Below are 14,764 nucleotides of genomic sequence, written 5' to 3'. Positions count from 1 at the left end.
TTAGAAACAATAGTGATAGGTCAGTAATTATATTCAATTTGAACGACAAAAACTTATGACCACCAAAAAATTAGCATTACAAACATAGCAAAGTTGTGCCAAACCGTTCATGTTTAAACTGTGTTAGCCCTCAGGTAGCTTAGAAGGTAAATACGATTGGATTTCTGCTCGAATCCTATCCTACTGTACTAGCGCTTTTCTTCGCTTTTAGGAAAGCATGTCGTTTGAACTAATCAATTTCATTACGAATTTTTGAAAGCGTGAAGATAAAATAATGATTAGTCAACTAGACTAACGAATATAGTATACATGGCTTGCATTTATAACAATCTAACAACTATTTAGTAATACAAAAATGAACAATATTTGAGCGAACAATTGTTTTCAATAACTTCATCATCAGGCTCTACAGTTATAAGTCCATAATTATAATATTTTACAAAGTCCAAAATGAGGCATGTATTAATTAATTTGACAATGTTATATGTTATTTAGTAATAGACCAACATTCACCCTTAATAAAACAGCCACCAAAACAATGTGTGACATCATTAATAGGAACGAAAACAGTTAACATCCATGGACAGAGCTTCAAGTTGTATTCATCATTTAGGTGTAGCTGTCCTTGATGAAGCCTCTTCACACATAACTTAGCAAAATGAATAAATGTAATGATAATTATCAGAAGGGGGTTTTGTAGAGATTTTAGTAATTTAATAGTCGAATTCATGAGTCAATTAAAGCTAGATCGGCAGTGCTCACCCACGACCCTGCTCGCGGGACTTGAACCCAGGACCTATCAGTTTTGCGCGCGACCGCTTAACCTCTAGACTACTGAGCTGTCATCCAACGGTGTCAATGTTTAGCTTCAAGCAATCCACTAGTCCCATACAAGGACGAAACGGCCGTCAAGTGCTTCCAGGTTTTCCATGGTGGTCTGGCTTTGACTCATGAATTCAACTACTAAAGTAATGATAATTGTTTAAATTAAAGAAATAGCGATTTTTTTCTCGTATTAGTTGTAGTAAATATGATGCAGTATTACTTTCGAATTGTATTAGACAAGTGTTAATGACTTGCTATGAATTAGATATCTAAATCTTGAGAAATAAATTGTCATAACTACAGATCGTCCCATCAGTCGATAAACAGAAGCCTACAAGATTGTATGCAAGCTAGATGATATAAGAATGTAATGTAAGTTTACAGGAAAGATATACTGTAAAAAAGTAGTGAATAAATAAACTCCAAGTTGCTGGATTTTACTGGCTGATACAACACTAAAAAATAGTGAGTTAAGAAGTGATTGTATGCTTCAAAAGTTTTATAGTACATTTGTATGGTATGTCCTGCCAAGATTTTATTTTACATGCTCTGGAACCATTCTACGAATATACCCACAAAATAGAAGAATGCTACTGTCTTTATTCTAATCTAACTGATTGACTATGAAACGTTTAGTGAAGATATAAACGTTATTTTTAAACCACAGCGTTTTTGCATACAAATCTTACATCTACGGAAAGCGTACGCAATAAATGTGAATTCATGTTAGCAAAGTGACAGTACATAGGCTGGAAAACTTCATATTTACGCAGTTGTATCCGGTCGTTGGGAATTGATGTGGTTTGTTAGTGACCTCACTTGTGGTTCATTTTTTAGTGGTTAATAATTAGAGTAAGTAAAACTAGTAGACAGCAGTCAGATTCTAAGTTCAATGATTCGAAATGCATGTCGACATTTTCGAATCCTATAAGATGTAAAATCCCTTATTTACTAAATCACTGTTCACTTGTTTTGAATACACATGAAAGTTGTTTATTCGGTACGTTCGACATGAACAGGGTCAAACACCAATAAAACACAACTTTCGGTAAACTTACTCTTAACGTCATTGTCCTGCTTCAGTTTGGGCACCTGGGCAGTATCACAGCCCTCACACAAATCGAATGAGATTTGTGAGGCGCACATTTATCTGGTGCTTCCTTGTACCAATATTTATGTGTTTAAATAAATAAATAACGTCATTGTAATTCCATGAAATATGACAATGAGATATTGGTTTACGTGCATGGCACGATCAGAAAATTACCAGATAATGCATCATACTACCAGTTGCTTGAATTTCATATTTTTTAGTAATTTGTTGACTTTCCTACAATTACGATCTGGGCATCCATAAAATGGTAACACAATTACATGGAATACACTGAGCATCCTAACTTAATACAATTTGATTTCTTACACTTGAAAAATTTAAAGAAATCGGTCTTATCGAAACCGAAAATCTCGATAATAGGAATAACTTATAACAACAAGTGGTGATCTTAGTTATAGAATAAAGGGTAAACAAACTGAAGATCGGACATACAACCTGTGATGAACACAAAACCCGTGTTTAAAGTGGTGAAGTTGGCAACGAATGAATCGAAAACTAAGGAGCGCAGTCAAAAACGACTGTCAGATTTTAATAAATCTGATCTGTTTTCAATTACTTTTGGAAACATTTGGCTTTTGAATAGTAAGTGATTATTAATAGATTACAAAATGAAATTTTTTTCTTGTGTTGTAATGTACACTGTATGCCTTATGGAATATACATATCTGTAATATACAAGACACTCTAGTGTACAGTGAGGAGTAAGACTAAGCCTATATATCCAGCGAACAATCACTAGAATTAACATAGCACTAATAATCTACGTGAAATATTACTGTTAAAATCACCTGATTCCAGTAACGATTGACTACACAAAGTAGTGCATCATCCTTAGTTTGGCGATTTTCCAGGTGTTCGATTCGTTCCTTCAATTCAGCAATGGCAGCTCGACGTTCCATTAAAGCTTCCCATAGTTTTTTATTTTGAAGTTGTAACGCTCTCTTATCAAGTTCCTCCAAGGATGAGATTCGAGTGAATGATATAGGCTCAGATGCAGCTGAAATTAAACGTTTACTGATAGGGGGAGTCGAATCTAATTGTGAAGTAGATCCATGTAGTAAATCATGGTCCGGATTTGTATCATCAGAAAATGACCTCTTCATCTTCTGTAAAAATTTTAGAGAAAAAGCACATTTATGACGTCATAATATAAACACCCACCTCAAGCTTTCAGAATATTGTAATATATTCAGTATACATGGATCTAGTTTGTGTGAGAAAAAGGATCGAATGCCACTTCCGAACCCTAACATCTTTTTAATAAACAGCTACTCTACAAATCAAGTTATTCTAAATTTATAACAGAATATTTTCATTTTATTTACTTAAAATTTTCAGATAAAGGTACCCTATAACCTAAAATCAGTCTTTCGGATTACTATTTTAATACTTCCTGAGAAATACACAACAGTCAGCTACTTACACAGGGGGTAGTAAATATTAATTCATCTAATCTACTCACTCCTTTAATTGACGAATCACCTTTATTCAAATACTGACGATAAAATTAGTGGATACAACCAGGCGACCAATTTTCTTGTTACAGACGCTCCCGCTAACATAATTAACCGAATATGCAAAAATGCTGCTATAAGTATACCTAAACCTTGATTTTAGTAAATAAGAACAGAGACAACCCGTAAACTTCGATTACTAAACGTACATGCAACTACGTCACACACAACAACAAAGAAAAATAATCAAAAAAATATCTATGAAAAAGTATTTTTATTCGAATCACCGTTGAAAGGCAGTTACGGCAGAGTTACAAGAAATCTTTGTAGGAAGAGACTGAAATATCATATGAAAGCAAATTGGGATTTTAAAAATTGAAAGATTGAGAGAATACCACTTTGATTTACACAATTCATTTTAGGCAACAGGGAAGTTCATTTTTTTACATTTGAAGGGTTGAACAATAATAATAGCATATCAACATAAATAATAATATCAAAACGGCGTCAACGAAGTGATAAGTAATGTAAGACTCGAAGAAGCATTTTAGTTAGAGAGAAAATAATATAAATAGTAAAGCATTAATCAATTTTCATAATATACCAGGAAGCCCTGTGAAGTTAAAGGTAGCAAGTCAAATATCTCTTCAATTACAGAAACAATGACAAAGAATACGCCAGTGGGCTAACGGTACAGTCAAACCATACAGCATTAACCCGGTAAGGAATCGATATTTAACAAGATAACAAAAATTACAAAAGGAGGCACATATGGTGCTTCAAAAATATAGCAATTTCCGTACAGATGTGTAAAACGCTTTTATGAACCAAGATAATTACCATGGCAAGAAAACTCATAGAGGAGAAAATAACTATCGAGGTAGGAATGCTTAATGGGTCGATAGAGAAAAAGATAATCACCAACATATGAATAAATACATGATTGTAAAATCCAAATAACTGATTATTTGTTGGTTTGACTAATGGATAAATTAAATAATTGCAAAAATGAAAACAACAAAGAGGAAAAACGCATAAAATACTCATACAAATGTACACTAACATGCAAAACATTACTCAAGTTATGGATGGTAATTAGCCAACGATTTGACAAAGTTTCTCAGTGAAATAAGATATATAGAAATATCTAAACAAAGAGTTTGGTACATCTGATAGTTAGTAAATCATTCAATTCGCCGAGTGTCATAAATAAGAAAGTAAAAATATGAAATATACTATGGGTGGGCTAGATGAAGACATCCACTGGGTCAAAACAACAATGAATTTATCAGATAATATACGTAAATTGTACATTCATGTAAAGCATTGTGTTTGGGAATACTATTTACGTGTGTGTGATCCAAGACATTTTAATCGAGATTTGATTCAGAATGATGCTTCAAGAAAAGATCAGATATTGAAATGGGGAAAAATACAATGTTAACAAAACTGTCATAATACTATATATATATATATATATATATATATATATATATATAGTATTCCTGGGTAGGAATCAAAAACACTATCTTAACGAAATATATTGGTTGTAAGAATATCAGAATCTTGTGAATAGTACGTGTAAGATATTGTACATGAAGAAACTCACAGATGAGCTTGTTTGGGATGAAAATAGCACACAACAAAAAATATATCAGTTGCATACAAAATACGCATATCAGAATAGGGAAAATGACAAAATTTGCGTCAAAATTCTAACATTCATGAAATAAAACTAGGTGTTTGTAATACATACCAATCCACTTAGTTCATACATAAATAAAATTATGAAGCCTGAGAAATATAGAAAAATTGAATAGCTTCATTATTTCTCTTTCAACGAACAGAAACTATTTCCTCTGAATATGCAAACTTTCTACTGCAGCTAATGAAGTTTGTGGTTGTGATTTTCCCAAATTCATAAGTCTGATATTTTGAGGATCAAACATCATATGCTCATTCACGAAAGGTCGATTGGAAGAGTTATGAGACGCAATTGAAGGTATGTGTACAGAAGAACCAACCAAACGGGACGAAGTAGCAAGCGCTGCTGCAGCAAGTGCTGATACCTGTGCAGCAGCAGAACTTGACGGGCTTACTAGACGTGTGTCAAGTGGCTTTGGAATTATTCCATTAACATGTTCAGTCGAACGCGATGAATATGGATCACAAATACCAGTTTCCATCACTCGACTATTTTCTAAGCGATGAGAACCAAGAGGTAAAGCACATGTAAGTCTTACAGAATTGCTGGTTGATATATTGACAGTGTTAATGACGGTTGAATGACTATCAAGTGGGTTGTTGCTGCAGGTTAAATTAGTACTGGCGACGTCCATATCCTCGAAATCTTCAGCAAAAACAAACGGCTGTGACTGAGTCGGGATAGAAGTTTGAATAGTATTTGGAAGATATGAACCCAAAGTAGACTGCAATTGCTCGGGGTGTGGGGTTCCAACATGTAGAACATCAGTTCCTTGCATAAGAGTATTTGGATTTGCCATAATTGTATGTCCAACGAAGCCCGGAGAACTAAAATGCGTAAAACATATCAGTGTACCCAGTTACCGTATCATCATAATAAATCAGACATGAATATTTAGAAAACCCCTAGTTGCAATACAGATATCTCTGTTATTTCCCGATAAGAATAGTGAATGGTAACCTTGGGATACATTTATGGACCAATACTATGCATATATTTTCTATCGTATAATTGTTAACTAACTAAACTATCTATATTCGTGTCCCTCTTATTAAAGGCTTTATTTTGACCTATGAACTATTGCTATATGATTTACCGTTCTTGAGTTATACCCAGTCTATCAATTATTACCTCCCTTATTCACAGCCACATTTGGCTAAATCTTGTACAAATGTTGTTTTCCTATTTTATGGCACGATATGGTTTGTCTATTTGGCATATGAACCCAGAATGTTTGAAATAAAAGACTCATACCGCAGAGGCTGTTATTGGTGTTCTGGACTTAACTGGCTGGGCTAGACAGAAAGCAGGACCGACAAGTGCTCTAGACTTCTCGTACGGATTTTGTGTGTCATTGGTCCGGTCGATAAATCACTGCTCTCTAATTCGCGGTATTATCACATCATACATTAACAGGGCATTTAGGCGGCAACAAGTTATAACAATCTCATACACCCAAAATGTGATTAATACGCGAACATCTGAAACTTACCTGCTAGATGAAATTCCAGACCTTCGACGCGAGCGTGAACTGGTTTGCCAAGTAGATACCCATGGATCACGGGCCATGTCAATATGGATTTGGGGGTCAACATAAGTAAATCCTTCAAAAACATCAGAAACCATTGCAGATATTGGTAAGCCCTCATCCGGACTTTCGACGGGATTTTCTTGCGTAAATTTTGGATCGAAAAGAGAAACATCTGTGTCAGATGTCAAAGTGGGTCGGAAGGGTGGTTCGACCTGCTTTTTCAGAACACGATCCCAATCAGTATTACGAAAGAATGGATGCATTTTGATCGCCTCGGAATCAGATGGACCAGAACCAAGGCGTCTACTGACATCAACAACTAAAAGCTAAAGGAATTATGGAATAAATCAAGCATGAAAATGAGTGCTGACGAATAAATTGGGGATATCAAATAAGGAATTATCCTTTCAGAGAGGTTTAGATTGATTTTTCCTTCATATTGGTCAGCAATCATGAAAAATAGGGTACTTTTAAGAACTGCTAAGCAAATCAATAAATTAATTTAACTAATGACTTTAATATTTGGCCTAACCTTCATGAAAAAATCTGATTTGATGATCAAAAGTTACACTGATTTAAGATGTTTGCTGAATTTTTTGTTTAATACATACTGCAACGAAGCACTTCCAACTGAGTTATCACACTTCACAACAGCGAAAAGAGCATCACCAACTTAGAACTAATACAGATGACCATGGGCAGCAAAGAACAAATTGTGAATAATAAAACCTTTGAGATTTAGAGGTCTGCATACCTTTACATTATTCAAGCCAAGAGTGAGTGACTATACGGACTGGTTGAGCGTTTTAGTCTGGTCGCATGCAGCCGTTATTTAGCATGGTCTGGCTATAGCTAGCCGGGATAGACTGTAAATTGACATGTAACGAGTGAATCAACCGAGTCAATGGAGGTCCACAATTCTGTTGACTGTCGTATTGGCTTATGGATCACAGCTTTACCATTTCTAAGTGCCTCAATCATCCTAATCCAGTGAAGAAAGCTGACTCTTTGAAGAATATAATTGCTATGTACTGTCAATGTTCCCAAAAACTACTACAGTACTTTGTTTCCTGAATACTAATTCAGAAATCAGTAAGCATCTTTATAGTCATTAATTTATACGGGTGTGAAATATTGTACTACGGTTTGCGATCCCCGACTTTTACAAATTTGCTAACAACTGTACTCCAAGAAGTCAGTCAGTCAGTCAGCTACAACGTAGGACCAGGCACATATATGCATCGGTCCAAGTTGCCATACCTCGTTAGCACAACAAGATGAACACCGGATTCATAGAAGTAATTAATTTAGTGGTGGCAGTATATAAAGAAAGGTTGTATATAAGGATATAGTATAGGACGGAAGAACGTTATGAAGCAATTTTAATCTCATAGTTTAAGGGAAGATAAAGAGTGTATACACCTACGCCATTGTGATCGATTCTGAGCCATGTCACACAGAGTCTCCAACCATTGGTTACAGTAGTCACACGGACCCCAACCAAGTAGTCTACATCTACCAACATGGCTCAGACTAAAAGTTAGTGACTTCAAGCACTGATGCCATGTTTTGGTTTGGCCGCCCCTAACTCTCTTCCGACCATCCCCAATACTAGTCATCATAGCGCGTCGTGGTAATCGGTGTTCAGGCATACGTAACACATGGCCCAACCCAACTCAGTCGATGAAGATTCATGACCTCATCAACTGATTTACCATCGTTCCCTAATACCCTGCGTCTAACCTCACTATTACTTACCCGGTGATCCCAGCAGATGCGAGCAATATTTCTAAGACATCTGTGGTCAAATACTAGTAACCTACGAGTATCTTCTACTCTTAATGGCCGTGTTTCACAGCCGTAAAGTAGAACAGAGCGAACTGATGCGCAGTATACTCGTCCCTTAATTGATAGACGGATATCTCAACTCCAAGAAGTATCGAAACTAAAAGGTCAAACTTGACATTTTAGGGACGGTTACAAGTTATTCAAGTAAGTGGTTAACGTAACTAATTATACGAAAGTCGAACTACATAACTTACTTTTGAAATAAGTGATACGGCTTCTCGACTCAAATAAGGTACAGGTATAAAATCACCTCGTAATATCTAAAACAAAGTAAAATTGTATTAAACGACTAGCTTATAGATCTGCCTCGTTGACGAACCTAACAATGTACAATAGGAGTGACTGACAAAATATATTGTTTTTCAGAAACACGAATTCCTCATGACACAAAACAGGGTTCATTCAACTTTAGAATCTTATTACAATATTTAGTTCAAAAGAAAATGCAAGCGCAGTAAGTGGCTTAAGAAAAACTTAAAAACATTGAACAGTTTGCAAAATACTCCCAATCTGCACAAGTGTCACATATTAAGTGGTTTTCATATCAATTAAGCTTTCCATATCCGCACCAGTTCTAGGAAAAAACATGGGGGGATGCAATTGATTTTGTTGCTGATCATTTAAGTGGCTTAGCCTTGTTTCATAAGTATAATTAAGAAAGTAGGTCTCAAAAATGGATGCTTCCTGAGTACGACGGATTGGATTAAAAACACTGAAAATATTCAAATTTCCTTATATTCTCACAACTCAAAGTCCAAAATACTTTCTACTTCTTTTTGATAGCTGACATTGAGGTGTTTCACGCTTTTGCTAGGTACTGACGAAAGTCAGTCATTTGCAAACGACTTGTCAAAATAAATGTATTTTCCCTAATTTAAAAAAAAACATGATTGCTTACCAAGTCAATAGTTTGTCTTCTATCATCGCCTGTAAATGGAGGCTGAAAGTGAGAATAATAGGAATCAGTTTTCACGTAAAATAATCAAACGAATATACAATTAGGCGAAGAACTTACAGATCCCGAAAGCATATCATACATAAGCGTGCCAAGACTCCACCAATCAACGGCCCTTCCGTGTCCTTGACGTAACAGTATTTCGGGAGCCCTGTAAAGTGAACACAAAATTGATCTTAATTACAATATCCCAAAAAGACCATTAAACAGACGAGACTGAATAATGGGTATTAACGCAGTTTTAAATCTTCATGCTATTAGACAAAAACGAGAAACAAATTATATACCTTGACAACAAACCTTTGTATCTTCAATTACGGGGACGAGATCGCGAATAAATACATAAGAACATAACATTCAAAGTTTATTTGATTAGAAAAATCAAACAAAAGCGGTGTACTGAGACAGCTGCTTACCAATGAAGTTGAGAACGGAATTATTTGACTCTAATGAACCCGCTTATTTATAACAAAGAAAGTATTTACTAGTATCATTCGTCTTTCCACTACCATACATAAAATTCCCTTATACATCCGTTTTTAGTACTGCGAATCGGATAGAAATGAAAATGAGAAACAATACACCCTGAATCAGTTATTGGAAAATAATGTGCTTGCCGTGGAGTCAGAAGTATTCAAGTTTTGAAGTGGGTAAAGCTTGGTAAGAGATGCCAAAGTAACCAGAAAAGCTGTTTAGTGCTTCTAAAATTGATTGGTTTATCAGCTGATGCTGTTTCATGAAAACCATCTGCAAATTGGCCCTTAAATGCCTTGGTACGGGCGAGTGGGGAGGGGCCACCCTCCCTCTCGAAATGCTCTCACACGGCCACAAGTATATAGACTCTGCCAAGGAAGTCCTACTCACTGCCTTCTCTCACCGAGGGTGTTGTTTACGTAATTGAGAGTACGAAAAGCGAATGTTCGGCGCTTTAGCCGGGTCGGTGGACACGGAAAGTCCACCTAGGGGAATCGGAAAACCCTCATTCCAAACCAATGGTACACATGGGCTCCAGTACTCTGATGGAACAAATGTTGTATGAATCAATCGTTGGTCACCGGCTACCATGGGACTGCATCTCCTTACGATGCTCTACTGCTTTGTGGATCAGATCTTTGGGTCGAAGGCTCGGGGTGACCCTCCTAAGAAAACCACCTGCTTCGGTTTGGGCACTCGGCCAGTATCACAGCCCTCACACAAATCAAACGAGATTTGTGTAGCGCATACGTATCTGGTGCCCCGTTGTACCAATAGTCGTTTAAATAAATAAATCTAAAAATTGAGTTGACTTGTACAACTAACTACATAAACATTAGGGTTACACTTGTTCTAACTTTATTTATTGCAAACAATACTCAGACACGATCCAAAATTATTTAGTACTTACATGTACTCAATAGTCCCGCAGAATGTGTGAGTTAAATGATCGCGATCAACTCTCTCTTTAGACAATCCAAAATCCGTTAGTTTAACATGACCTTGATGGTCTAAAAGTACATTTTCGGGTTTCAAATCTCGATAAACAATTCCCATTGAATGAAGATGACCAATGGCAAGAGTTATTTCGGCCAAATAAAAACTGAGGGAAACAAAAAAAAATCAATCCAAGTTATTTCACTGTCATTTACCAAATAAAATGAATGATAAAAAAGTGCCGGAAATGTTTTATTTTCCGAATATTTGACTTGAGGCTTTTAAATGAAAATTTTAGGCCACATGTAAAATGACAGAAACTTTATTTGCCTGATACCTTGGACTGAATGACTGAAACCAAACCAAATGAACTAAAACGTATCCGTTTCGTTTCCACTGCGACCATTATTGGTGGCTACAGATAGGCGCTTGATTTCTCGCCCCAAAATTAAACGAGACGAGAGTTCATTTAACCCCACAGTTGTGTGCAAACAATTCGTAAAAGCCAAGATAGCGCAGTACCCTCATCTCACAATACAAGAAAACTGCAACATTTAAAACAATTTCCGGCAAATCGACTTACTGATATTACGAACTTAGATTAGACATCTATTGAGAATCAGGAAGCACTGGACTTTTCAGCAGCTAAGTCCTAGCCTAATGATGCTTATGTACAACTTTGGTCGATTCGTGATAACTCATATGGACGTTTTGATGCGCTCGATTACCTTAGGCACATAGACCTCAATAGGAATTTTCTAATATTACACTAGATTGCTTGCGAACTGGACGTGCTGAGTGTGAAGCACTGACCGAAGTTTAAATCCAAGTTCTGTTAATATAATCTGACGCCTTTGAATCTAAACATACTATGACTGGTGAAAATCATAACATTTTACGAACCCTATTGATTCGAATGAAAACACCCTGTACAGTCAAAACTCGGGCACCATATTTTTTGGGAAATCTAATAAAAAAACACTGACCAAAATCCCACAGACCCATGAAGCAACTAGAGCTACGTAGTTCAGGCACTGGTAAGTGGATTAGGCAGTTCTTAACTGACTAGTTTGAATTTGAAGTGTTCAAAAGACAGTTTGTGATACTTTTATTAACCATGTTACTTCGATGAAACCAAATATCACTCAAATTTATCGTGTTTTGTAAGCACCATAATACTGCTTTGAACCTTGTGTACTGCTTAACGATATTCGTCGTGATTTTCCGTTGCGAAATGAACTGAATTGTTTCGTTACGCGTGTGGTCTACATAAAGTCCCACAAACAAATACTTTTTATTTTAGTCGGTCAGCTACAACGTAGGACCAGGCACATTTATGCATCGGTCCAAGTTGCCATACCTCGTTAGCATAACAAGATGAACACCGGATTCATAGTAGTTGATTTAGTGGTGGCAGTATATAAGAGAAAGGTTGTATATAAGGATATAGTATAGGACGGAAGAACGTTATGAAGCAATTTTAATCTCAAGGTTTAAGGGAAGATAAAGAGTGTATACACCTACGCCATTGTGATCGATTCTGAGCCATGTCACCCGATCTCCAACCATAGGTTGCGATAGTCACGCGGGCCCCAACCAAGTAGTCTGCATCTGCCAACATGGCTCAGACTAGAAGTTAGTGACTTCAAGCTCTGATGCCACGTTTTGGTTTGGCCGCCCCTAACTTTTCCAACCATCCCCAATACTAGTCAGCATAGCGCGTCGTGGTAATCGGTGTTCAGGCATGCGTAACACGTGGCCTAGCCATCTCAGTCGATGAAGATTCATGACCTCATCAACTGATCTACCACCATCGTTCAGTACTTGCATGGGTGACTTTCTAGAGAACTATTTCGATCACTTTTAGAAACGAAGTACAAAAAACTACATACTAATCCAAGTTAATAAGTAACATGCATATATCGAGACAAAATCAATAAGATGCAGGAGCAAACTCACCTGGCTTGATCTTCCATGAACACTCCCTCTTTCTCAAGTTGCATGAACAGCTCACCTCCAGCAAGAAACTCCAAAACTAGGTAAAGCTTCCCAGGGGATTGGAAAGCAAAATGCAATTGAACTAGAAATGGATGCTACACATAAAATATAACATTGGGGATGTACTTTAATCATTTCGAGTATATTTCTCTCGCTTTTAGTGTGTGCAGTATCCTTTGCATTGGTCACAATCGACGCTTTTTTTAAAACTTTCATGGCATAAGTCTGGCCAGTGTCGATTTTGCGTGCAAGAAAAACCTATATATGTATTGTAAAACAAGGCCAGAGTTATACTTTTCCATAACCACCTTTCCCAAGGACTTTCAAAAGTTGGAAATCGTGTGGACGGACTTTAGGTTGACCAGGATTCACCGTCTCTTCGCAAATTTCAACTGTTTTAATATTTTCATCGAGTCTACAGATTAATTAAACCTAAAATTCTCTAAGCTTACTCCTCTGGCTTAAGTGGGCCGTGTTCAAGAAACTCATCCTATAACACTAGTTTCAGAATCAAACAGCTTACCTCTACCCCCCCATTTGTCGAGCAATAATCGTGGGAATTCTCTTCACTGTCGTCATAACTTGGGGCTTCCGGCATATCCAAATGAAACACACCAGTATTGGTCATTTCCTGGCAATCCACATCACGACCGAACCAGTTCTAAACGGAGCGCTTTATTAAATAAACCATGTGGTTAAACAAAATTCTAACACTTTGCATTTTGACCTCATATACTGTCAAATAGCTCACAATGATTGCTCGGAAAATAAAAGACCTCATTTCATTGTTGCTTTCAATATACATCAGTGGGTCATTGGTGTGTACTTCGATAGGAAAATTACATATTTTTTATAGTCATAATGAAAAATGAATCATCCATTGCTTCAGTCACACTGTACATATATGATTATAATGGTATTCAGTGCGTTTTTCTTGTGTATCGGTTATACAATATACATCGATTATCACGTTAACTACATGCTCATGTAGTGTTATGTTAAATGCCTTGTCCTGTCACTTTTTATTTCCTTTTTGTTGATGATAACATTGATCGCACATTATAACGATTTGCATTTATTTTCAGCCCAAATTTCACTTTGTGAGGGTGCAGACTTTTCGTATCCTAAGACTGTGGAACATGAGCATTTCTTCATACCGTTTGATGCCAAGCAACCAATAGGACCCTAACTTACCGGGTGAACCCGGTTTCCAGTGGGTTGGTAACAAGGATTCTCACCAGTAACATATCTAATCTCAAAGTTATTATTTTTATTCACTACTGTATATTCGTTTATGTGCAAATATTATCGTTGTTTTCTGTATTGTACCACGAATATATGTTTACGAACTTCCAACTTGACCCACAGGTTGTTACTACAAATCCTGATGAGTCCTGTTTTACTGAAGTTCAAAGTTATTTTACCATCAGTTTGGTGCTTCTCTTTTTGTGTTAAGTGATGGATTTCATTGAAGGAAATACATAAATCCAAAGTCTAGGAGTTTCATGCAAAACAATTCTTCAGAACTTGATGCCCTGAACTTTTTCGAGCTTACTTCAGAAATTCTAAACAGGCACTTGTCAAAGGTCCGTTGACTAACGACCTCTCCCACTCATAGTAACATTCCTGTTGCTCAGCCATATTGTAGTTTAGTGTTGTTGGAGAGTTGGTCTGACCTTTATCGTTCGGTAAAATATCCCCGTTTAAGGACTGCCTTTTTAAAAGGTTCGTGCGGTTCCGAGACATCACAAGTAAACATACTAGGTGAGACGTACCTGTTAAAATCACGTGGTAGTGTTTCCGCCACTAGGAGGAATTGTGAATGTGAATCTCTCAGACCGTGCTTGTGGGATTCAGCTTATGAGTGGCAGTACCAGGCCCCTGTTTTATCGGACTACAATAGCATTCACTGGAATAAAGGAGG

At 36.7% G+C, this 14,764-nt stretch overlaps 1 protein-coding gene across 1 annotated transcript in view; it reads right to left on the bottom strand.

Annotated features, from left to right (window-relative positions):
* Window positions 1-13,468, bottom strand: part of Smp_136750 (putative e3 ubiquitin-protein ligase Bre1 (EC 6.3.2.-) (dBre1)) — a gene marked incomplete at its 5' end in the record, with an annotated part of 31,192 nt that extends 17,724 nt beyond the window's left edge. The window contains 13 exons of the mRNA XM_018799696.1: window positions 2,728-3,045; window positions 5,150-5,187; window positions 5,267-5,925; window positions 6,591-6,955; window positions 8,672-8,737; window positions 9,376-9,417; window positions 9,493-9,583; window positions 10,817-11,008; window positions 12,802-12,935; window positions 12,967-13,098; window positions 13,135-13,255; window positions 13,293-13,330; window positions 13,364-13,468. Of these exons, the coding sequence (XP_018651460.1) occupies window positions 2,728-3,045; window positions 5,150-5,187; window positions 5,267-5,925; window positions 6,591-6,955; window positions 8,672-8,737; window positions 9,376-9,417; window positions 9,493-9,583; window positions 10,817-11,008; window positions 12,802-12,935; window positions 12,967-13,098; window positions 13,135-13,255; window positions 13,293-13,330; window positions 13,364-13,468 (2,301 nt within the window). The remainder of the gene's footprint in view (window positions 1-2,727; window positions 3,046-5,149; window positions 5,188-5,266; window positions 5,926-6,590; window positions 6,956-8,671; window positions 8,738-9,375; window positions 9,418-9,492; window positions 9,584-10,816; window positions 11,009-12,801; window positions 12,936-12,966; window positions 13,099-13,134; window positions 13,256-13,292; window positions 13,331-13,363) is intronic.
* Window positions 13,469-14,764: the final 1,296 nt, after the last annotated feature.

The sequence above is a fragment of the Schistosoma mansoni genome, chromosome 3 (genome assembly GCF_000237925.1).
Source record: "Schistosoma mansoni strain Puerto Rico chromosome 3, complete genome".
Lineage (NCBI taxonomy): Eukaryota > Metazoa > Platyhelminthes > Trematoda > Strigeidida > Schistosomatidae > Schistosoma > Schistosoma mansoni.
This window is presented reverse-complemented; position numbering and strand designations above follow the sequence as displayed.